At 42.5% G+C, this 25,564-nt stretch overlaps 2 protein-coding genes across 5 annotated transcripts; one reads left to right on the top strand and one right to left on the bottom strand.

Annotated features, from left to right (window-relative positions):
- Positions 1–1,213: 1,213 nt before the first annotated feature.
- On the bottom strand, positions 1,214–19,519 carry LOC125439935 (LRP2 binding protein). Of its 4 annotated transcripts, none has more exons than XM_048509309.1 (9): positions 19,423–19,519; positions 15,062–15,206; positions 13,263–13,375; positions 12,011–12,124; positions 9,948–10,090; positions 9,167–9,272; positions 6,812–7,035; positions 3,246–3,411; positions 1,214–2,166 (listed from the first exon to the last, which is right to left on the bottom strand). In XM_048509309.1, the coding sequence occupies exons 2-9, from the start codon at positions 15,180–15,182 to the stop codon at positions 2,101–2,103; spliced, it is 1,053 nt and encodes a 350-aa protein (XP_048365266.1). In that variant the 5' UTR covers positions 15,183–15,206; positions 19,423–19,519; the 3' UTR covers positions 1,214–2,100. The 4 variants fall into 4 exon arrangements, with proteins under 4 accessions (XP_048365266.1, XP_048365265.1, XP_048365267.1 ...); XM_048509308.1 differs by having other exon boundaries at positions 19,432–19,513; XM_048509310.1 differs by having other exon boundaries at positions 9,948–10,087; positions 19,432–19,513.
- Positions 19,520–21,364: 1,845 nt separating this feature from the next.
- Positions 21,365–25,194, top strand: ANKRD37 (ankyrin repeat domain 37). Its single transcript, XM_048509596.1, has 5 exons — positions 21,365–21,571; positions 21,821–21,973; positions 22,803–22,894; positions 23,914–24,116; positions 24,985–25,194. Exons 1-5 carry the CDS (start codon positions 21,542–21,544, stop codon positions 25,017–25,019), a joined length of 513 nt encoding a protein of 170 aa, XP_048365553.1. The 5' UTR covers positions 21,365–21,541; the 3' UTR covers positions 25,020–25,194.
- The last annotated feature ends 370 nt before the right edge of the window (positions 25,195–25,564 follow it).

The raw sequence follows: 25,564 nt of genomic DNA, 5'->3' as shown, positions 1-25,564 counted from the left end.
TTCCCATTTGTTACAGTCACTTCAACTCTAGACAATTTAGTACTCTCATATAGGTGTTACAGTGTTCTGTTTTTCTTTCCAGCCCTTTGTTTAAAAACCTTAATTTCTATGCTCAGGTAAGTATAAATCACACAGTTCCTTGAACACTAACTCTTAAGACAGACTGTCTACTAGAGTGTCTCTCACGGTGCTTCTCATAGAAGGATGGCTGCTCTCTCTCAGAAAGCTCCAATCCTCTCTCTACATAACTTTCCCTCTCTCTCAAGCTTCCCTGCTCCATATCTGAGTAGAGTTTTCCTCAGAGAAATCTACCAAGCTATGAGTGTGGTTAATCAGTGTTACTGTGTTATAGTTAACTTCAGACCTTGGCACAGATTCCCTATCTGAAATCTGTCCTCCCTGGCACTTCATCAGAGAAGCATAGCTCACTTTGAACTGGTCCTCAGCTGCCAAAGAACAGAGCTACAACAGAACAACCGTTCATTCTAGCTCTCAATTCAGTTCTTCCTTCAGAACTCTCTGTCCTGTGGCTGTAGAACACTGTGCAGTGTTTAAACATTCAAACATTTTGTCTAAAGATTTTACTGCCTAAATGTGCCTAAGGGTCTGTATACATTGCAGCAAACTACTTCTGTCAAGTCTCTTGCCTTGAAAACCCTATTGAGTCACCATAAATTAGCTGTAATTTCACAGCTCTTTACACACACACAAAATGTGGCTATGCAGCCAATCTCCTTCCCATACTTGGATAGCTGCTGTTGTGTTTGTTAATCCCCTCAGCCCAGAATGTGGCCACAACATTCTAGGGTAACTTCATAAGAATTTAATGGCAAGTTGAAAAATATGTATATTTGGCAGACTGCAGAGCTCTAAACAGCTCAGTGATAGTTCCAACTTGACAAAAAGTCCCAGAGCTCTCGCTTACTTTGTATATAGTCCACATGTGTTATGGGTAATGTTGGAGCTGTGGTCTTAAATTCAAATCCCTCCGCAACCATGACGTTCACTGGGTGATCTTGGGCCAGTAACATTCTCAATCTAACAGGTGGATAAAATGGTGGAGAGGATTACCTCTGCAATGGAGCTTTTTGAAAGACTGGCAACATAAAATGTCCTAGATGCATGTTTAATGGTTTCATGTAAAAAATGAATGATCACTACAACTACTTGTTCATAAAACTGTAAGGCAAGAACCAAGCTTGGACATTCAGGATTAGATCTCTGTTCATTTTTCTTTATTTACACATCTTGGAAATTCATGGTTAGATTTCTGTTCATTTCTCTTTATTTAGCCATCTTCTCATCTGCCCCCAGAGAAACTGCTCAAGACAGCTTAAAAAGTGACACATAATAAAATCCTAACTGAATAAATTATTAACCCAGCAAGAGCATTGCACACAACATAAAATGCTGTACATCTTAAAACAAGTTTAATAAAATCTTTCTCAGGCTAGACACAACTATTAAAATGATGTGAAAAGATTAAATGTCTTCTAAGCATTTTAAAGACGTAGGTCCCAGGTGAGCCTTAAAGGGGGGGGGAGTATTAAAGGGGTCACTGCTGAAAAAGTCCTGTTGCTGGTTGAGCAGTGCAAAGATTCAGCTGACTGCAGCCATAGAACTCACTGTGTGGGTTAGCAGACACGCCCTGCTATTTTTACTTATACTAGTTATATCTGAAAGAAGCTGATACACCTTTTAAAGTTTTATAGGAAGGCTCAATTAATTCACTGTAGACTATTCTCTCAGAACATCCAATTACAAGCATGTAGTGTTTTAACAAGTGTAATTTTAAGTCACAAGTTCAAAGTTCTTAACATTTTTATCTTGTGTCTTAATTTTGCACTATTAATGCTGATTAACTGGAATCTAGGTAAAAGAACGTTAAATCCAGAAATATAGATGAATACATGATAGTTGCTTGTATAGGAAAAAACCTGTAATTTACTTCCAGAGAGAGAAATCTGAAAATATGTCAAATATTTTGTCTAAGGAAAGAAATTGGTTTACAATAGTCATGATTTGTAAAAAACTGTAAAGGTAGTCAGAGGTTACAAAGGAAAACTGTTGGAACTTGTTTAGCCTTATCAAAGCAACACACTAAATTCTTCCATGATTTGCTGTCAGCTCGAGATCAGCCGCAATATCAGGATCCAGATTGCATGCCTTTAAAACAAATGAATTACAGTCGCTGTCAGAAAAAATGAACTTTTTGGGAAAGGTATTCCATATAACATTGACTGTGCAGTCCTACACAGAGTTACTTCTGTCTAAGACCACTGAAATCCATGACCTTAAACTGTAACTGGAGGACTGTGTTATAAATCACTCAGAAACCCATCACCTCAATCCCTAATCTTCTGTTTCTTTTTAATTGTGAGAGATCCCTTTCAAAATGGCTAAAATGATGCAACAAGGCAGTTATACTATAGAACGAGTTTGGACTGCTGCAGCAGAATAATCAACATTTTCATTGTTGCTTACTGAGAGCTGGTTTGTAAATCAGGTGTGAAACCTACTACATGTTGTAAGCTCCCTTCACAAAGAAAAGTAGCATTGCAGGAAGAAAATAAGTGATACGCACATTTTAAAAAACATCCTTTAAATACAACTTCTGTCTGAAATGCTGAAGAGTTATTGTTACAGTTAGGCACGATCTCACTCCCTGAAATTACGTGGGTGGCTCCACCTTTTATGGCAGCCATTTTGTAATTGCACCCAAAGATGCCTGCATTAGTCTATCCAACAGCTAAGCTATGCTAAGTTCCCTGTTCTTGCCCGGAAGGTGAATGTAATACAACTTACTTGGTAAAGATAAGTAGAACAGACATATCTGACTGCTGAACTACACCTTATGTGGAGAACCTCACTTTATGTGGGAGATCTGCAATCTGATCTTTCAGTGTCAAGATCCCAGTTTGGATCAGAGCTACCTAAAGGTGGTGGTAAAACTGCTGTTTAAAAGACCGGTGCTTTTTTGTACCATTTGCTTCTCCCTGTTGAGGGTAGTAGAAGTTGCTCTCTGTCCCTGTTACTATCCCCCAGCTGAAGGTCTCGAGGAAGGCTTTTAATCTTAAACCAATTATCAGATATCTGACTACAGCTTAGCCTCGATTCTGAAACAGTCTACTGTTAATATATAACTGGTTTTTATCTTGCTGCAAGTGCTGTTACTGGAATATAATATCCGAGTAATAGGAAAAAATTCCATATTCAGGTAGCTCAACTCAAATTGTGAAACTCACCTTAGAATAATATTTTTTAGCTGCTGCTGCATCAGGTTTTGTTCCGAGGCCAAGCTGAAGGCACCTGGCCAAGTAGAAGGAAGCCATCGCAAGTCCCTTCGCAATGTAAAAAGGCACACAGTCCGTGTCCTTTGCTATCTGTCCAACATTGTCATTCTCTGTAATGCTGTTACAGGAGTCGCAAAACAAAGTAAAAGAAAAGCATCAAATGTCAGTGGCAACAACCTGCAAACTCGACGGAGGCGTTTGTGCTGAAATATGATTGAGAAGTCTGATCAAAGCCACTAAATCTATAGTTAATGGTCACAATAATCATGCAACTGGGATTTTAGTTGCATTTGACATATCATTAAGGGGCTGTTTTTTAAAAAATAGCCAGTGGCAGTAAATGAGATGTACCAGCAAGCACCGTATCTTTCCCTTTATTGCTACATTTTGCATAGATGTGAGCAGCACCCCATAGAAGTGCACTTACAGAACAGGTTTGAATGTAGACTTTGGATATCTCAGACTGCAAAGCCATCTGTGGCCGGGGCAGCAGCTTGAGTCCCCTTGCTGAGTCAGGTGCGGTTTCTGTTCTTTTCTCCCAGAAGACAGCAGGGGAAACCCTTGCACGGGCAAAAGACTACAGTTCTGTAGAACACGTCTAAGATGTTTAACATCCTTAAATGTGTTTGATCTCATTTTCATTTGGGAAAGGGGGAGAATGAGTCTGAACACACTGGAAAACGGTCAGACATGACCAAGATGCAGTTCAGCCGGGGTAAGTGCAGAGTTCTCCATCTGGGTAACAAAAATGGAAAACGCTCACATTGAATGGTGGGATACATCTCTGTAGCGAACAAGATCTTGGAGTACGAGTGGACCTTAAAGCTGTATATGAGCAGAGTGTGATGAAGTGGCAAAAAGGACTAATGTGATCTTGGAGTGTTTTAACTGATGCATAACGTCCATGTTGTAAGATGCCATAGTCCTGCTGTACACTGCATTGGTCAGGCCACAGCTGGAGTTTAGTGTTCATTTCTGAAGGCTTCACTTCAAAAAGGACGTGGACAGAATGGAGTGGGTGCAGAGGAGAGCAATGAGGCCTGGAGACCAAGTCCTACGAGGAAACGCTGAGGGGCTTGTGAATGTTCAGTGTGGAGAAGAAGAGGCTGAGAGGGGACATGATTACTCTCTTTTAGCATTTGAAGGGCTGTCACTTAGCCGAGGGCAGGGAGTTGTTCCTGTTGACAGCAGAGGATAGGACTTGCAATAATTGGTTTAAATTACAGGCAGAAAGGTGCCTGCTGAATATTAGGGGAAATGTTTACAATCAAAGTTGTTCAACAGTGGTATTGGCTGCCTGAGAAGGTGGTGAGCTCCTCCTCACTGGGTCTTCAAGCTGTGGTTGGAAGAATGCTTGTCACGGGTGCTTTAGGCTGATCCTGCATTGAGCAGGGGATAGGACTAGGTAGCCTGTTTGGCCTCTTCCAACTCTATGATTCTGTAATTTATTTATTTATTTTATTTATGCTTCAAATTTCTATCCCGCCCCGTCCCCGAAGGGCTCTGCCAAAATGGTTTCAGAACTGCTGGTCTGAGTGCTTACTGAGAGAGTAATCAGAAGAGGTCTTTGACATAGGCAGACCAACAATGGCCTTTCCCACAGTCACAAAGATCCCTTTAATCGTGCCTTCAGCCGTGTACATGGACCAAGCCGAACGGCAAGGATGCTTACAGTCATTGCCCTCCAAACTGCTCATTGCAGGTTTCCCGCGGCCTATTTCATTTTCATGTGTTTGAGGATTATGAAAAGAAGGAGGATGAGAGCCTTGAATGTTACTAATAATAACAAAGGCTGAGGGGGAGTTAAAGAGTCCTTTGCTTGGTCTTTTTTGTCACCAAAGTGCATGGGGGTGGGGGCGGGCTCTGCCAAAAGTCACATGTCAAAGGAGGAGAAAGTTAGAGGTCTTGGTGGAGGCGGCTGCCGCCACCATTGCCCTGGAATGCAGAAGTGTCACTCTGTGGGCACAGCGTGGGTGTCACTATCGCTGTAAAAAGATGAAGGGGATGTGTAATATATGGTGTGAAAAAAGTAGACCTCTTTCATAATTCTGGATTACTCAGTAAAGCAATTGACAATAGACATAAAAAGCACTTTACATAATGAACTCTTACTATGCCCTGCTTCAAGCAGTCTGAGAAAGTTTTAAAAGGGGACTAGACAAATTCATGGAGGACTACAAATAGCTGCGGCCAGATAGCAAAATGAAATTTCCATTTTCAGAGGCAACATGCTGCTAATTGCCATTTTCTAGAGGGTTTACTATGGAACGGGGTAGTTGCAGTCATGCTCTGCTTGCAAACTTCCCAGAAACATCTGTCTGGCTGCACTCTGAAATGAGATTCTGAACTACAGAAGCCCTTAATTTGATCCAGCACAATTCTTTTGTTCTATTAATGCTGGCCTTTCAAGTCATATGTTTAGTTCAAATCACGGGAGTTCCCAAGCCAGAAGTCAACAGAGTTTGTAGGACATGTGTCAAGGATGTCCCTGGTCTACATCATCTCACATGAGACTATTAGGTAAAAGTAGTTACCCTATGCAAGCACTGGTTCATTACTGACCCATGGGGTGACATCACATCATGATGTTTACTAGACAGGCTATATTTACAGGGAGGTTTGTCATTGACTACACTTTACCCTCAGCAAGCTGGGTACTCATTTTACCAACCTCAGCAGGATGGAAGGATAAGTCAACCTTGAGCCGGCTACTTGAAAACCATCTTCCATCAAGATCGCACTCAAGTCGTGAACAGAACTTTCCCTGCAGTACTGCATCTTACCATTCTGCGCCATGGGGCTCTTCACATGTGTCTGTTTCAACATGGGCTTGGTTTAGACAGGAACACCGGGAGTAAACCCAGCCCTCACACTAATTCCTTGCTGGAGGGATATGGAACAGATCGTGCTCTCATCCAGACCGTCATTGCCATTTACCAAGTGACTTGGCAGACTTTTAAGAGCCCTTCGGGGATGGGCAGAACATTAAATTTAAATAATATAAATAAATAAATATGATTGTTGGAATCAATAAATATGGCCTTTCTGAAGTGTTTGGTTGTGGTGGGTTTTCTGGGCTGTGTGGCCGTGGTCTGGTAGATCTTGTTCCTGGACACAGTGTGTAACAGACTTCCCTCTGTGATACACCTCTGAAGATGCCAGGCACAGTTGCAGGCGAAACGTCAGGAACAAGATCTACCAGACCACGGCCACACAGCCCGGAAAACCCACCACAACCAGTTGAATCCTTCGACAATCCACTTCAGTTTGTTTGGTAGCCAGTTTAAGGCACAAAGTTTAATATCTTTTTGTGAACATGTTTTCCCCCCTTGAGCTGAAGGATCAATGGGCAAGTGAAAGAGAGGATACCAAATGCAACAAGCAGAACATTTTGCCTCCCTCGTTTTTAAGAAGATCAAAGGCACCCTAATGGTGTCTCCATAAGCTCTACCAACTGCCTTTGATAAATGATATAACAACATCTATTCTACTCAAATTACCAAACGAAAATAAGTCACCTCTTGGCAAACTCAGCAGCTTTTGTAAAAAACTTTCTTCTGTAATAATACTGTACGAGATGACCTTTCACATAGACATTTCCACGGTCCGATGCTTGATTCAGACACTCCAAAGCAGCCTTCAAATTTTTCCGTACCCCATGTCCATAAAAATACATCAGCCCAAGTATGCCCTGAGATTCTAGGCTTCCGTTCCCACATGCTTCTGAATGCCAAAAGAATGCCTGTCAGATAGAAATGGGTTTATGCAAGTGATTGGCTGAATTCCCACTGAAAATTTAATCTAGATACAACCAAGTTTCAAAAGAGTCGGCACCTTTTCATCCAGATTCCAACATCCTCACTGCAGCATATTTCTAGTGAAGACGTCTAGGCCTGCCCCCTGGAGGAGGGGTGCCTGCTGTCAGGGTGCAATTGTTAAGCTAGCAGCGCCAAAGTTTCAGAGTATCTTTAGGAGTCCCTCCTGATGATAAAACCCAGGTTTGGTGAAGTTTGGTTCATGGGGGCCAAAGATATGGACCCTCAAATGTGTAGCTCCCATCTCCTATTAGCTCCCATTGGAAACAATGGGGGATGGGGCACCCCCTTTGTGAGTACATAGCTTTGGACCCACTAGACCAAACTTCACAAAACCTGTGTGGTATCAGTAGGAGACTCTGCTGATGATACCACCCAAGTTTGGTGAAATTTGTTTCATGGGGGCCAAAGTTATGGATCCTTAAATGTGTAGTCCCCATCTATTAGCTCCCTTTGGAGTGTTTTTTCAAAAAGGTGCATATACAAGCAGGTCCAGGAAAATCCCGTGATAAGGCGGCGGGGGCGGGGGGGCACCAGAAACGGGACTGATCTGTGTTCCACGGTTCGGCTATGAGGAGATCTCAAGGGAACCTGGATATTTTGGGTGACTATCACAGGATTAATCGCCAGTGGGAAATCACCCATTTAGAACAATTCTTGGTATGCAGAGCTTCAGTATGGTCTGACGGCCCCACAGCTGAGTCCATGAATGATAGATGCTCAGGAAGCGCAATCTCACCAAGTGATCAGGAATGAAACAATCTTTGTTAATCTTAATACAATATCCCCTTTTGAAACCAGGGGACGGAATGAGCTGTTGTTGATACACACACAAATATATGCGCGTGCACACACACAATCCACTACTGCAGTACAGACTGTTAATTTTAGGGCACTGCCTTTTGTCTGATATTATTTTCTGTTCCTAGCCTCCCAGATCCTGCACTTAGCAATATATGCAGAACTGTTGTAAGATTCAGTGGCTCTTTGATGGTTGAATGTTTTTTTTGGCTCAAGACTGGTTTTAAACGATTCAAAAATTGTGAATCCCCAATGACTGAAGAGGTGTTTTGAGTCTGCTGTGTCAACTAATTGCTGAAAAGCTGGTGATAAATAATCAAGATTGGAACTGGGAGGGAGCAATGCATTTCTTTCCTTTTGCTTGATAGTTTCAGAAATACTATGCCCTCATTTATCTGAAAACCATTTAATTTTTTGGGGATGTGTTCTTGTAAGCCCTCTCCTTCCTTCTCGACTCCTGGACAGTTCACCAAAACTGTCTGCTTTTAGGAGAATGGAGAAAAACAGATTCACATAGGTTCATTTTCTGCTGTAAGATTTCAGGAATCAAAAGTCTTGTGGCACTGCTGACTTTGTGCACTGTTTTTAACATTCTAAACTCAGACTAGATGTAGGTTCAACATCCCCTTTGGACTGGTTGTGAAAAGAAAGTCCTTTGCAAATGCTTCTTAAATACCTAAAATGTTTTTGGGAAGAATACCTGGGGAGAGTCCCATGTCACCCCAGAATGCATTGCAAGAGATGCATGCACAGAAGGAGCCTTCCACATATGGTTCAATGAGTGTTTGGATGCATATTCCCATCGGCAGGCAGCACAATCTCCATTTGAACTCTGAACTGGCTGGCTAAGGGTCTCTTTTGATGCAAACGTAGAAGCGCATCTGAGGCTACCAAATGCAATTACTTGCTGACGATATCACTGCTATCATCTCCGGGAATTATGCTTCTTCCCCTGGTGAGAGAACTGTCTCATCTAGGAAGGCACTAAATTAATCAGAACTGTATAAATGAGATCTGTTTTTGCGAGTCTTCAGAAGAACCCTCCTTTTGGCTGCGAAGGAAGCATTGCTCAAATTAACACTGGTATTTCACTTTTTCAGTCTTGCCTTTGGGTTTTTCTTATCGTTTTCTTTTAGAATTGGCACTGATCCCTGTCACGTATGAAAGACTGTGGCCTCTTTCCACTGGAGGATGTTATTCATTCAAATCCAAGACTTATAATTAAAGCCCCCCAAAAAACAAAAACCCGATCACTACCTTTTTCAGATCTTTGGGATGGGTTGCTGAGTACAGCATTCCAAGGGCACTCTGAGCCTTTACACTTGCTTTTGGATTTCCGTGGTCTGCCGCGAAAAACCATAATCTGGAAAACGAAGGGAACAATGTTGCTGGGCTTTTCCCATTAAGGTACAGCTACCTAACAGCTTTCCAGGTGTCTTTGCATAAAACTGGAAGTGTGTTGATTTAGACAAAGGGCCTGTCTGAAAAAAGAGAGCCCTCCCTGCCCTCATGCTGGGATATGCAGTTGGATCCAGCAGTGCATGAGTGGGAAAAAATGCACTTAGCATAGTTTCACTTGTACAAGCAGTTGTGCAATAGCAACAGCAACATATAGGGCACATAGTGCTTCAATATAAATTTGAATGAAATAATAGTGTGCACCTGGAACAACAGAATGGATGACACGATTTCATTTGATTTAGTGTTGAAATTCTAACAAAAGAACTATGTCTTATGCTGTGTCTTGTGCAAGTGGAACAGGTGATGAAGATGCAACCACTTTCACTTGATGCAAGCAGATGGTGAGAATTCTGAGAATGAGGAGGACTGTTGCATAAACAAACATCTGGGATCCAATTCAATAGCCCCTGGAAAGAGTGTTCCATGGGCTGTTCTTATTCTTGCCAGCACCATAGTCATGCAGAGATAGGCCAAGGCCAAGCAAGGTCTGAAATGTGTGTTGGACACACAACCAATCAGCTTCAGAACTCCATGTGGATATGGCCAAGCAGCACAGGTAGTTTGCAAGAGAGGGTACCTTTCAGCCTCTTTTTCCAAAATCTCAACCCCACATCCTTCCCAGTAAGCTCTGCCAAGGTTGTACGCTGCAGCAAACTTTAAATGTCTAGCCTTAGGGGAATCCGAGTTGATGATCTTCTCCATGTATTCCACTCCTTTCTTCTATAGGCAACAAAAGCACATGCATAGTCAAGACATCTCTAGGCCAAAGAATCTCTTACTCAATAATGCAGCTTTATGTCTCTCACCCACAGGGGGAAAGCTCCACTTGCTGCTTGAAAGGGAATGCATTCCAGCCTGCAGTTCAACTCTATCCCGTCCCTGTTTAATGAGTTTAAATAAGCACTTGTTTACTTGCAAATATTCTCTGGAAGAGAAGCATTAATCAGCTACCACATGGTGCAACTTTCACAGGTCCTTCCTGAGTCATATACCAGGGAAAGGAACTTGTGCAAGCACAGCCTTATATCAGTAAGGAGTCCGGCTCAGAAATAAAACTCTGATTAAGGCAACCATAGAACCGCTGACACTCTGCTGAGCCAGAACCTTCACGCCATTTGGGGTGGCCTTCCTATCATGGCAATCTCTACTTTATTCCCAGCTTCACTGATCACATGGTCATTAGGCCTGATATGAACTGGTAATGTCAACAGCCAAGTATGATTTCTTGATGGTGCTTTGACTACCCTTCCCTTGGATTCAGAGCTACAAATGCTCTCAACATTTATATATAAAGGCAGCAAGAGGTATAGCAATTTGCAGCTTTCTTTCTTTAGTATTGGGTGTATTTGTAGAAAACCAGCCAGGGAGCAGCAGTGGCATAGTGGCTAAGAGCAGGTGCACTCTGATCTGGAGGAACCGGGTTTGATTCCCAGCTCTGCCGCTTGAGTTGTAGAGGCTTATCTGAGGAATTCAGATTAGCCTGTACACTCCCACACACGCCAGCTGGGTGACCTTGGGCTAGTCACAGCTTCTCGGAGCTCTCTCAGCCCCACCTACCTCACAGGGTGTTTGTTGTGAGGGGGGAAGGGCAAGGAGATTGTAAGCCCCTTTGAGTCTCCTATAGGAGAGAAAGGGGGGATATAAATCCAAACTCTTCTTCTTCTTCTTTCTTCTTTTAGATTCCATAAATATGCCCAATATTACAGTTCTACATGTTATGAATGAAGCATTTTATACAGTCAAAGCTTGAAAAAGAAACTCTTGCATATAATTTAATTTTCTCCAATTTTGGGGGGAGAAAAAAGACAAGTATTTGCAAGTATTTTTTGTAAGAACATCTCCTACTATTGTTCTGAAGTTACTTGTTCTTATTGGATTGCTCTCATCTGGCTTCTTTATTGTAAAATATGGTTATTCTCTAGCCAGCCTAATAAAAATTATGAAAAGAAAAATTATTTTGCAAGTGAAATAAGTAAAATAAGCACACCTTTCTTCCATGTTTGTGTTGTATGGCTGTGGGTTATACTATATCACCATCTAGTGGTGCAGAACAAGCATTACGTCCTTATATTGATTGTGTACATGATATTAGAATCCAGTGTTGGGAAGGGACTTTGTTGACATATTAATATCCAGAGAGGATGGAAGATTTAAAAATACCAATCTCAAGTAATTGCTCCAAACTCATAATGAAACAACCTCAGACATTTATAATTGCACATATGGCTTACAGTGTAAGTTTCAGAACATGAACAATTTGCAGTGAGTGGGGAAAATGGAAAGGGATACTAGAGGTGCAGACAGGCTTTCCATTCTCCCTAATGGTCTGATGTACTGCCCTTGCACAGGGAGCAAAGAGGGCTACAGGACTATCTGCCACTTGTGGATGATGTGTCATCAGGACTGAGTCATACCTATCTTATTTATCTTTTATATCCTTCAAGGATTTGCTTAGCAACGATATTGTTTGCACTTATATTTTATTTATTTTATTAGATTTCTATACCGCCCCTCCCCTTTCGGGCTCCCCTTCTGCCCCTCACCCTCTCTTTGACATGTGTGCTGAAAACAAGAATTGCTACTACTAAAGAAACAGCTACGAAAAATTAAAATTAAAATCCACTTCTAGTGGCAACTTACAGGATCTGGTGCAGTCCCCAATCCATCATAATACATCACTCCTAACTGATACATGGACTGAAAATCTGTGTCTTTGTTTTGTTCAAATTGAGGTAGTGCTTCTTCGTACCTTCCCTGCAAGACACAGCCACCAAAAAAACACTTTGGCTAAAACAACCCAAGAAATCTGGCTAGTGAACTTTCAGGAGCAAACGACACAACTCTGAAAGAAAATATATATCATCCTCTGAACTAAAACTGTGGGGAGGGGAGGTTTTTTTAAAAAAATCTCACCAGTCATCTTCAAAATTAATTCTATCAACAAGAGATATTGTTGAATGAAATACAAATATAGCAATGAGTTGGCTTATACCAGCTTTTTCATGCAGTCTCATCATTATCACCTCCTCCATCACAATTGGTTAGAAGCTATTATAAGTACTCAGACACAAGCACAGGAAAATCCTAAAATAGCGGCATCTGAGTACACAACAAGGTATGGAGGATTAGCAAATGGGTATGTCCATGTATTTTTTAAGGGTAACAAGTGCTGGGTGGGAACTGCTTTGACTGAGGCTGTGGCACAGGGGAGGGAGTTTTAACCCTTCTCCCTATAGAAATCTCCCCCCCACAGCTCCTATTAACCCTGGCAGAAGGAAGAAATGCAAGTACTATTGTACCTGTCCCTAACAGGCCTAACAGCAGTTTCTAGAGGCTGAGGAAACCACATTGGAGGAGTTAACCAGGCCTTTCCCCCACGCTGAAGAAATTAAGCCTCCTACAGCCCCTTCCCACCTTCCCCCTCCATAACTCTTCCCCTCCCCCACCCTCCCCTTCCTAACCCATCCCCTCAGGGTGGTTGGGCCATAACAAGATGACAGGTCCCATTCCCATCCCCCTCTTTCCCCCTCCCTGCCTCCAGGCTGGGTAGGCCCCAACCAGATGCTAATTGAAGAATCAGGATCTCCTGCAGACCCCAGTGGAATGTGAACTTGGTAGCAAACCATATTCCTTGCTGCATAATGTCTGACACTAAGATTGACAACTTCGGGGTGGGGGTGGGGGCTGGAGATCGCCTGCTTTTGCAATTGGGCTGTATGGATCAGTTGAGCATGGATCAGTTGTCTTGGAGAAAATATACAAACTTGATGTAAGCATGGAACTTCTGTATCTCTTCATGGCTTCCAGAATTGCCCCCCCCCCCCCCCCCACTTCTCATTCTAACATTTCCCAGTGCAGTTTCAAAAGTCGTTTTTAAGAAACCAACTCCAACCTCTTCAAAAAACAGCTGTCCTTTTAGAAAATACGCCAGAGGCTCCCCAGCCTTAATCTTCTTGTCCACTAACTCTTCAGCCCTTGTAACTAGGTAGTCGTGACGGTAACTCTCTGTTTAGAAGGAAAAAAATAGTAGTATGTGGTCCCAAAATGTTAAGTGATCCTAATTTATAGCTACACATTTGTTGCAATATGAACCATGCCCCAAGGTACTTTCTACATGCCTCTTGCTTTAAAAGTTTCTTGGAGAATATTTACACTGAAGAAAAAGAACTCTAGATAATTTGAGGTTCTTCTCCTGCCTCTGTTTCCTGATGGGGCAAATTAGCAATTGGCACTGATGTAAAGAAACTACATTTCACTAGTGGAAATCAGCAGTGCTCTTATTCAATTTGGGATGTCACGCTACAATCTGAGATTACCATCTTTAGGTCTGTTCATTCAGGTCCCTTGATTTTGTAAACGAATTCTATGAAATATGTCATGATTCACTTGCATAGAATCAATATTTTCTTTCAGGGAGCATTGTGGAAAAGTGGGTGATTATTCACTTGCACAAAACAATATATTGTGCAATAGATAGGAGTAAGAAAAACGAATTGTATGTTTTGATACCAGGGACTAGAAAACCAGACAGCTTTGGCAGAAGAGATGCAGCCTCCCCACTGATCTGAAGTGCTGCTCCTATTCAGGGATGGAACGAGGGGGGAAAGCGCCCAGTACACTGGTGCGTCCTCCGCCCCTGCTATGCCCCTGTCCTGGAATGCCCCCTTACCCCAGAACGCCCTTGCCACACCCCCGCAGGGGTGTGCGTCTGATGCGTTGCTCCCCCATTCCCTTGGCGCTACGCCTCTGCTCCTATTGCTATATTGAGCACTGATGGAGTGGCAGTATCGAAGCAATGTGTTTGGTTCCACGCAACCAACAATAAACGAAGTACCATCACAATAAAATCTCAAGCTAAAGATCTAAGACATTTTTTGCTGGTTCTTCCATGATGTCACTACACCGTTATTCCTTGGTGAGCAGCCTTGAGCAGGTCTCCGGTGAGGCAGTACATACGATGGAAGTACACCACACCCACTTCCTTAAACATGGATCTACCCTATTCACACATAACTGGGAGAGTGGACACAGCAACAGGCAGACACGGATACTAAATCCTGTAACTTTTACCCCTGCTGTCCACTCATATCCAAGTATTTTTCACCCAGCTGGGCTCTGATATTGCAAGTGAGCCTGGTTCCTCATCTCCCCATCAGTTGTACAATTCAATGGGGCAAGCCCATGTAATTTGGGTCTCCGTTCTTTAAACTGCAGAATTACCTGGATATTTGATAAAACCATCAAATATAAACTGAAAGTTAAGGGTGTTTCCCCATAAAGGATTTTTTGTACAAGAATTTGATTTTTTAAAATCAAGCCATCTCTGGGTTGTTGTGTGGTTTCCGGGCTGTATGGCCCGGAGGATCATCCTCCGAAGATGCCAGTCACAGATGCAGGCGAAACGTCAGGAGAAAATGCTAGTAGAACACAGTCTTACAACCCAGAAACCACACAACACCCCAGGGATTTTGGCCGTGAAAGCCTTCAACAATACAAGCTATCTCTTTTACATAAGCTTCTCCACAGCATTGCACAGGGCTGTTAGAGGGAATGAGATGCTTGTATGTACATGCCCCCTCCTCCCACTGCTTAAGACATTTACGTTTGGCTGCTTCTGAGCACTACAAATATACCCTTTGTGGGACATGAAGGGGAAAACTGGAAATCCCGAGGAACCTGTTGTGTACTTACGTGGGCAAGGTACCCATTTGATTTCTTCTGATTCAGCACTCTTGATTTTTGAAACAGTTTGGAGAACAACCTCAAAGCTACTCTCCTGACACCGAGGCAGAGGCTCACTAGTCAGCTTCATGTCTTTCTTTCGAGTTCTCTTTTTCTGCCATAAAAGAATAAAGTTAGGAGTAACACGACTAAATATAAGAGATTATGAGGGTCACCCAGCCACTCTTGTTTTGTCCCTCTCACCACCTATTCCAAATCAAAATGTCACACACCTGTTTTTTCAGGCTCTCTTCTTAAGAGGGGCATCTTAGGTTGATTTTTCATATTACCCCAACTTCCCACTGTAGGCTAGCACAGTTCCAAACACTCATACCTTTCAAGAGACTCTTGTTATGAGGGCCATTCTGCATTTTGTCCTATTTAGAGAAGTTTGCTAATGACGAGAGGCTTAGTTGGAGATATTAGTAGGTCGCACTTTTCCAAATGAGGGAGGCTTGAAATCTCTGTGAACCTCTTGAAAAACATCAGTGTGTTGGATGAATGCAGGAAGCCCCTCAGATTTCAAGGCACTTAACTATTATGAACAAAAAGGACTATTATATTCAAAAAGGAGAAGCAGAAGCATTCTTGCCCCCGTCCCCCAGAGATGTCTTCTATATTCTGGAAGCGAGCATTTTCGAAAGTGGGAAGGCTGCAACCTGCTGCCCTCTTGCTTGGCCTCTGGCCAGCCCTGGATTAACCATTAAGCAAAATAACCACGTCCTTAGGACCTCAAGTAGAGGGGGCCACACAGAGGTTTTATCCACTGCTGGATTTACAACGGACCACGTTGCATTGTTGCAGCTGAACCAGGGCCCATAAAAAGCAGGCCCCACAACAAATGAAAAAAAAAGTAATATAATTATAGCATTGAATATATATAAAATATTTTAATCATGTAAGTTAAAATGCTACGTATCTTCAAGGCAAGAAAGCAATGGAACAACAGGTGTTTTGTTTCATACATATAATGACATTTGTTCATTAAAATTATATATGTTGTGTGTGTGTGAAGTATTGTTTTTATTTTGAATTACATATTCATTACATGGGGGTATCATAATATTTTCAGTGCTTAGGGGCCTCTAAAGATCTTAATAAGACCCTGGCTCTGACGTTATTAGCATGATACCATGGAATTTTCAAATTGGCTTAGTGAGGGGTCTGCAAACTGTGGCTCTCCAGATGTTTGTGGACTACAATTCCCATCAGCCCCTGCCAGCATGGCCAAGTGGCTGGACAGCCAGTTTGCAGACCCCTGGCTTAGTCAAAGGAAAGCAGTTTCAATTAGTACCCCCACCCCATTGATATGTGCCAGTTTCCTGACCACATTATGCTGGCAACAAGGCCCAAATAAGGTATATCATCCTGGCTCAAAAAGTTGCAAAGGCTGTGATTCCCTGTAGGCACAAACTGATGGAGTTTTCCCTCAGCATAGGACATTCTTTCTTGAAGAGGGAACAGCCAATGCAAGACACTTGACCTGGGCCTAAAACTCAAAGGGGAGGATCAGATTTAGGCATTTGTTAATTTTTTTGGCATTTGATCAATTTCATGGCTTGTTTTTATGCACACTGTGGGACTTCATTTTTTAATGTTTAATTATTGTTGGGGGACCACAAAGCAAAAAGTGGCCGAACATCTGAGAGAGCCTGGGAAGATAAAGACATTTTTCTTTTTTAGAAAAGGATAAACTATTAAGCAGGTAGCAGACGAGTTTTGCTAGCTGATGTTGTGCAATGCCAGGTCCATAAATAATAAGACCGTGATGCTGCAAAGCTATTTTGCAGCCCAAGAAGGTATGCGTGACCTGGTCTGTGTGAGTGAAATCTGGGTGAGGGAGGGTGGAACAGTCACCCTAAAAGAACTAGTCTCCCTAGGTTTCTTAATCCTTCATCAGTCCCAGACAAAAAGTGTCAGAAAGGTGGAATGGCAATGTTCATCCGAGAGTATTTATCCTGCAGAACATTTCCCACCCCCACCTGGAGATCTCTGGCACTGAGCATGTGGGTCTGGTATGGGATTCTGTGGAGATTGTGGCTATCTTGCTGGTGCACTGACTGCCTAGCATACCAGCATATACTCTACTGATCCTGAAAGAAGTGATGTTGGACTGGTCTTGAGATATCTGATAATCTTGGGAGATTTCAATGTTCATGCAGACTCCACTTCCCCTTCTCTGGATTCAGACATAATAGCATCCATCTAGGATGTAGATACTGGCCTGATGTCTACGGATAGAGTGCCATGATGGAACCATTTTGCCCTTACCTTCAAAGCCCTATATGGTCTGGGACAATCATATTTGCAGAACAGCCGCTCCCAATACACTCCTTCCTCCCCAGAGAGCATTATGTTCATCTGAGCACAACTTCCTGGTAGTTCTTGACCCTAGAACAGCGGTGGCGAACCTATGGCACGGGTCCCAGAGATGGCACTCAGAGCCCTTTCTGTGGGCACACGTGCATAGAGTTCATCGTGTGTGTGTGGGGGGGGGGGCGGAAAATCACCCCCCCACACACACACATCTAGGCTAGCCTGGGCACGATCCTTTACCTGGGAGTAAGCTTGGTTGCTGGCAATGGGGCTTGCTTCTGAATAAACCATCCTAGGGTCGTGATTCACCCATTCGAAGCGTTGCACGGTTGCTTCACCAAGCTTACTCCTGAGTGACGTGCGCCTCAGAGCCAACCGTTTTTTTCTAAACTAAAACCTCAGTATTCAGGTTAAATTGCCGTGTTGGCACTTGGTGATAAATAAGTGGGTTTTGGGTTGCAATTTGGGCACTCGGTCTCGAAAAGGTTCACCCTCACTGCCGTAGAACCATCTGGCTGTGCTTTCTCAGCTCTGGCCCCAGCCTGGTGAAACTCTCTAATGAGACCTGTGCCCTGCAAGACTTAGCTCAGTTCTGAAGGGCATATGGTTCAGGACAGCGACAGTTTTGTGAATTACCTAGCCTCCTGCCACTTCCTTTCCTCCCATCTCCTTTCCCTTCCCTTCAGTCCCTTTCCCCCCTCTCCTTGCTCCTTTCCTCCTTGGACCTGTGGACCTCTTGGTGGATGTTGGCCTTCCTGTCGTGAGATTTGTCACAACCTCCTTTCTTCTTCTGTTGAGGACAGCTTATCTATATGAACTACTTATATGTTCTATATGAACGAGATATGTCGTCTGGGTGCCACCCGTGTCTTTAAAATAGGTTTACAGTTTTAAAGTTTTCAGTTATGTATTTTAATGTTAATAATACATTGTATTTATTGTTGTCGGAAGCTGCCCTAAGCCTGGCTGTGCTAGAAAGGGCGGGATATAAATATAATACATAAATGAAGCTTTGAGATACTCTTCTTTCTATGCATACTAATTCCAAAGTCTTTAAGATGCACTCAAAGGCTGAAATGTAAATGCAGTTTGCACTCGTCATTCCTTGATCCCTCTTTGGAATTTTGAGTATGTAAAAATATGGAAAGAAAATTGGTTTGAGAAATGGAAATGTTTTATATGCATGTCAGAGGGATGTTTTTCATGAAGAAACACACTGGAGTCCAGCAAAGTTGGGAGTCCAGCAGCATTGGAATGAGTATCAAAATGTTTTCTAAAATATTTTTTTTAGTGAAAGCTCACTTTTGAGTCACAGAAGCTTACCCTGGGACACATTTTGTTAGTCTTTAAGATGCCACTGGACTCCTGCTTGACTAACACATCTACCCACCTGGAATTCTCATTTTAAAAGCAAGCATCCAAAAAGGAGGGTCTCCTTCAGAAGGTGCTCCACAGACTTCCTCATCAATATAGGAACCCTCTAAGCCAGGGGTGTCCAACTCTGGCCCTCCAGATGTTCATGGGCTACACCCCTGCTCTAAGCTAACTGAGCAAGTGCTCATACAGTGTCTGCCAGAAGAGCATTCATTTAATTCATTTATATGCCACAGCACTTCAGAGCTGCAGAGGATTAATGCATTAACTCACGTTGCTCCACGAGAACTCTTGGATGTTCTCACTCCAATGGGAAATTACAAGATCAATGGAGATGGGATTCATGATTTATTTTTTAACCAGAGCAAATTGGGATCCACGACAGAGACTTTGCTAATTGTAAAGATGACAACAGCCTTCTGATCATGCACAGAGTGCATTTTTAATCATCACTACCACCAGAAGTGATCCTGTACAGTACTTCTAGGATCGGGGGTGAGAACTGTTAGCACACGTGATGTGGCTTGAACCCCTCCCTGCCTCACTCAAAAATTAGACAATCGGATAAAGGGTGGTTGTGGTTCAAGGGATGAGTGTGCCCGCCCGATTATCTTCCCAAACAAGGAGAGCACGTGACTCACTGAATTCACCTTCGGTTCCCATCGCCTCCCGACCTCCAAACAAGCCCTCACTGTGAGGCCCTAAGTTCAGGCAGCTTCGCGTTTCTTAGCAACGGCGCCTAGCGCTCCTAAAACACCCACCCAGTGTCTCGACCGTTCTTTCTTCCTCCAATCCCACGCGAGTTAAGAATGAAGCGTCACCGTATTGGTGAAAGGGCATTGAGCGGCATTGTTAGTTCTGAAAGAGGCGGGGCAAATCTTGAGATGTCACAACAGGGTCTCCGAGAAGTTTGGTTGGCATGTCAGAGTGACCACTGGAAGTCAAGAGTTCGTATCCCCGTTATTCCAGGGAGCTCGCAGAGTGACCTGGGGAAAGGGAAAATCGACCCCCCCCCCCGCCAAGTCCTTGTGGATTTTGTCTTATATAAAGCCAGAATTCATCCTTATCTATGATATTCTGCTGTCCATAACAGCAAGTAACGTGTGAGTGACTGAAGTCTGATGTTCTTTGGGAAGAAATTGAGACCCCACTTCCTCTCCCCACCCCAGACACCTTGTGAGGCAGGTGGGGCTGAGAGAGTGACTAGCCCAAGGTCACCCAGCAGGAATGTAGGAGTGCAGAAACAAATCTTCTTGTGTACGAGTGGGGAAACAAACCCGGTTCAGATTAGAGCCCACCGCTCTTAACCGCTACATCACATTAGCTCACTGACAGAATGTTGATCAGAACTTTCTCCCTTGATAGGTTTCAGGTACACTTCAAGAGGCCCAGGTCAGAAGAATATGGATATACTTTGTGAGAGGAAAAAAAGCCACGTGAAATAAACAGGATATGGGATGCTGGGATACAAGGGAGGTGATAGTTTACCACCTAGAACAAATGAATTGTTTGTCTGAAGAAGCATCTTGATCATCATTCAGGACTGGAATAGTCCATGTTAGCTGTGAAGCTGGAAGTCCCTCACTCAGATATTGTCTCTGCCACAACTTCACTAGGTACCCTTAAGGAAGCCACTTTCTCTCAATATTCCTACCTTGCAAGGTTGTTGTAAGGTTCCTGAGATGTGTAGTGTGTGCTGAACTTTCTAAAACGCTATGTAAAGTATTCCTTTACTTTTGGAGTACATAGTTATTCCTTCCTTCCTCCTTGGAGCTCAGGACAGTATGCATTGCTGTCTTTCCTTCCTTTTTGCCTCACAGCAACCCTGTAAGGTGGGTTAAACTGAGAGTAACCAGCTCAAGGTCACCCAGAAAACTTCATACAGGTTTGAGCCTGGCTGTCCCAGATCTTAGTATGACGCTTTAACCACTATGCCTCTGACATAATGATGGTTTGTGTTCTGATAGGGTGTGGCCAAACATGACATCCATGTTCTTTTCCTGATTACTACCTTCCATGTATTCTCTAAAAATGAACAGTATTCTGAGGAAGAACAGACCACTGTAGACATGGGAAACCATTTATAACACTGGGATCTTAACTGTGCTCTGAGATTATTTGGTTGAAGAGTATTTATGATATCAGAGCTCCTATTATGACTTTGTTTTACCCTGTACATGTTTTATCCCTTCTTTTTGAATGCTACTTGTGTGTGTGTGTGTGTGTGTGTGTGTGTGTGTGTGTGTGTGTGTGTGTGTGTGTGTGTGTGTGCGCCTTTCTTCGTAAGGGAAGGAATTATTTTAAGAATATTCCTATCTTCCAACTCCCTTCAGTAGGAAGTGTCAGTATTTATTTTGAAAGGATAGGTTTTCTTCCTCCCTCCCTTCCTCTGTTGTGGCTGTGGTCAAAAAGAGACCAGACTGTGGGTGGCCCAGGGAGTGTGATACGTGTCTAACTCCACTGTGCTTCATGGCTGCTCCACCTGCCCCAAGCTCTTGCTGCTTCCTCTCTTCTCATAAATAAGAGAGCCAAGCACAGGCTGAGCCAATCAACGCACAGCAAGAGAACTTACACCACATGTGCTCTTGTTTGCGTACGTGCAGAAACCGGCTCCCAGCAGAGAGGGCGGGACTCCCGCCAGAGAGTCTCCTCTTCAGCTGGCCCAGCAGCTCAAGCGTGTACAAGATGCAGTGGAGGTGAAGAGGCAGTGCTGAAAAAAATCCCATCCCACCACAACTCTTTTCCCAGTGAAACCCAAGGATGTTGTTACTGTTGGAAGGCAACACAGAGGTAAGTCTTGGGGAACTTCAGCATTGGAATTCCAGAGAGTGAATTGGAGATAGCTAAAGTTCTCATGCTACTGCTTACACTCCCGAGTTTAATGAGAAATAGCAGAAGCTTAACCTTGTAGCAAACTGCTGGTCATTTCCTTTATGATCTCCAGTTGCAATTGCTTGGGTACCTTGGTGCCTGTTAGCGTGGGCGCAGGAGACCAATCTTCCTGTACCAATTGTTCATTTCAATCACTTCACTTTGCAGTCGGAGAGCCTGAGCCACCTGCTACAAGCAGGGACTGAAGTAAACATACCTGCTGATACTGTGGGCCAAGATCCAGCACATCTGGCTGCTCACGGAGGACATCCTTTTTTCCTGCTTTGGCAATTGCAGACAGGAGCCAATTTGAACCAACAGGTACAAGTCATGTTTTTATTTCTTGAGCTGTTTTATTCCAGCAAGACCCTCTTGTCTTTTATTTATTTGAAAGATTTATATCACACACATGTCAACTGGTTACTGAGGTTGAATAGACCTCTATTCCCTGGCACTGCGAGCAGACTGGTTCACTGCAAAGCTAGTCTTGCTTTTGAAGGTTTTACAAGCTCTGCTTTCTTTGCATGGAATAGATAGAACTTTGGGTTTTCATTTCCTAGTTAATAAAATATCAAGAGGATAGCAAGTGATGGTGTTTTGTTATAGGAATTGACTCTTTGATCTGCTGCTCATTTGGAAAGCAACTAGCCCAAATTATTCAGGTTTAGTGGTGGGTTTTCACTCATACTGGAGGAAGGGCAGAAAATTATTCTTAAAACCTTGCTTTTTAAAAACCTTTTCACAGACAGCTTTTCTTCTTTTAAATAATAATCTTGAATGAATGGGGTCTCCCTTGTTTAATTTTAAGAAGCAGCTAGAGCATTCTTAAATATAATTTCGGCCTTTTAAATGTACCCAAGTAACATTTAGAGCTGCTGCAGAAATCAGTTTCCTTAAGATTTTTTATAGTACAAGAAAATTTGATAAAGGTATGGGTATTTATCAGTGGGCCTCATCCAGAGACCATCACTCAAAAACTTGTCTCTGCTTGTTAACCCATATTGACTGGATCAAAGTTCTTGCATTTAAGATTATGACGACACGAGTAACAGCAAGCTAGAGATCAAATAATTTCATTCCTCGGTGCTTTATTATCTGACTATAACAATGAAGTGTGGCTGAGATTACAGAATGCAACATCTTTTTAAAGGATTGTCTTGGGGAAGCTCCAATTCACAAAGCTGCTAAAGTTGGGAGTTTGGAGTGTCTCGCCTTACTTGTTTCCGGTCGTGCCACCATCAAGTAAGTACACCATTTGCAATATTGATCACTATAGTCTGCCTCAGAAAAATATGTAAGTAGTGTTGTATTTTCCTCTGCCTCAGAACTCAACATGCTGGACCTTCTTTGTTGCAGAATGATCTGCCTGGGTATTAGTGCCTAACAGGTTACAAAAGACAAATCATTGGTGATAATGATTTAGTGCTTTTTTAATCAAAGAACCATGTTCAGTAATGCACAAAATATTGGTTTTGACAAAGGCAGCATGTAAAAACGAATGATAATTCTTATACTCTAATGTGGACTATATTCTAATATGGAACCATACAATTTTATCAACCACTGAACCTCACCTGACCATACTAACATCCTTATCTGAGACAACATATAATGGATAATTTATTTGCGCAAACATGAATTTCAAAGCTGGTCAAAATATGTGGTTATCTTCGTTTCCTCTTCCACATATACACTTTGAATGTCAGTTTAGTTTACAAAAAGATCACTCACAAACTGGTAGAAGGAAGTTCCAAATAATTTTGTTAAAAAATCGAACCTTGGCCCCTTCCGCACACGCAAAATAATGCGTTTTCAAACCACTTTCACAACTGTTTGCAAGTGGATTTTGCTATTCCGCACAGCTTCAAAGAGCACTGAAAGCAGTTTGAAAGTGCATTATTCTGCATATGCGGAATGTGCCCTTGAGTCAACTAAAATGAATTGCTGTTAAACCTCCCACTGAAATCAATGGGACCTGGAGGTGTCTGATTTGGTCCATTGATTTCAACATGACTTAAGCATAACTAACTAGATCACAGTGATCCTTTTATTGGAAATCAGGGAGCTGGATGCCCACCCTTGTTGAGTGATATAACTTGATCTTACTGCATTCAATGACGTTTGCTCCCAAATGAGTGCACACAGTGCCGCCGTTTTTTGTGTTTGAATACATTGCTTCATCTGACACTTTGAAAACAAAACGTTGGTATCAGAAATATCAGCATTCAAATGTATAATAGAGTTTTTATTTTGTATTCTAGCTTGTGCAACAAGAAGGGACAAACTGCAGAAGACCTGGCACTGGCTTTTGGATTTGGGGAATGTGCTCAGTTCCTCAAGACAGTGAAAGAAACCCAGAATAGGAAAGTTCATGATTCCCTCAGGCGGACAGAGGTGGCAACAAGACCAAAACGAGCAAGTGAAAGCAGAAGACCTATAAGCAAGAAGACAATGAGAACAAACGGTACAGTATTTAGCTATCACTAACTAACCAATAGACTTGCTTTAAAAAGGCATCTTCTCCTAACTGCAGCTTTCAGTCAGAAGCTGCATCAACATACAGAACGTGTGTAGATGAACTTTTCTCTATCTCAAGGAATCATATCAAGGTATAGAACTATAGATCAAGGAAAAGTTACTTTTTCTAGACGTGTCCTACCATTCAAAATAGAAGTAATAGTCATTGTAGATTGTTAGTTATCAGCTAGTAGCACTGTCCTTGCTGCTTACCTACAACTTCCATTCAGCACTGGCCTCTCTAACACCAAGATGTTCCCCTTTCAAAGATGCCTAAGCCATACAGTTGTGGGATGCAGTGCTTCCAAGAACAGTCAGGACGCCACTCCAAGAATGAGAGAACAGGGCTCCTTCCATCTCTCATATTAATGTCAACCTTTACTGCCATTGTCTATTACAACATTTGGAGAACACAGAGCAAGACTTTACAAAACCATCTAGCAACACTGTTAAACTGCACGCAGGTGCACTATGCCTGATTGTATCCCACTCACTTTCACTCTGTTTTTCCAAATGGTTTCCACTAACAACAATCATATTAATTTGCTCTTGAATGAACAGAGTAAGGGAGACCACCTCACCAAAAACTGGTTTCCACTTCTGGGGCTTATGTACAGGATGAGAGACCACCAAGAAATTTTAGGGTCACTTTGCAGAGGCAGGCAATGGCAAACCACCTCTGTTAAGACTCTTGCCTTGAAAACCCTACAGGGTTGCCATAAGCTGGCTGCTCCTTGACAGCACACACCCACAAATGTTAATATGGATTCTTCCTGTGCACTGGTAAAATAAACTTGTTATCTGCATTTAAACAGATCCAACATTTTTGATGTCACATAAAGGTGCATGAAGAGAAACGAGAACACTCTGAACAGCTCCAGAAAACCATCAAGTCCACAGACAAACGTTGTTCAAAATCAACTGTTTTGAACAATTCCTTCTGAGAAGGAGAACAATTTGCTTCTTGAAGAGGATACCTTTTAAAACATTCTTGTATTTATGCACTAATAAACATGCATAAACAATGCTTTTCTACCATTTCTACATATAAGGGTATCATATCCAGTACTAACTGTGATTGTTGCTCATCCTGCTAAACAAAATGCTAAACTCACTTGCATAACATATGCATAGAGAAGGCAGAAAGACTGGAGTGATGTCTTTGAAAGGAAGATAAAACACTATGCAAAGCAACAAGATTCTACTCCAGTACAGCACTGGGCCCAACAGATTATTTTAGACAGTATTCAGATACAGTAATGTATATATTGAGAATCAATGCACATGTTGATCAGAACAAATGTCATCATTTCAATTGAAAAATACTATCCTCTGTTGTCACATCATGCACTCCCATGAATATTCTAATTGGCAAACCTTAGGCTCAGATAATAA

This window comes from Sphaerodactylus townsendi, linkage group LG10 (genome assembly GCF_021028975.2).
Source record: "Sphaerodactylus townsendi isolate TG3544 linkage group LG10, MPM_Stown_v2.3, whole genome shotgun sequence".
Classification (NCBI taxonomy): domain Eukaryota; kingdom Metazoa; phylum Chordata; class Lepidosauria; order Squamata; family Sphaerodactylidae; genus Sphaerodactylus; species Sphaerodactylus townsendi.
Note: the sequence above shows the minus strand (reverse complement) of the source record. Positions and strands in the feature narration are given on the sequence as shown.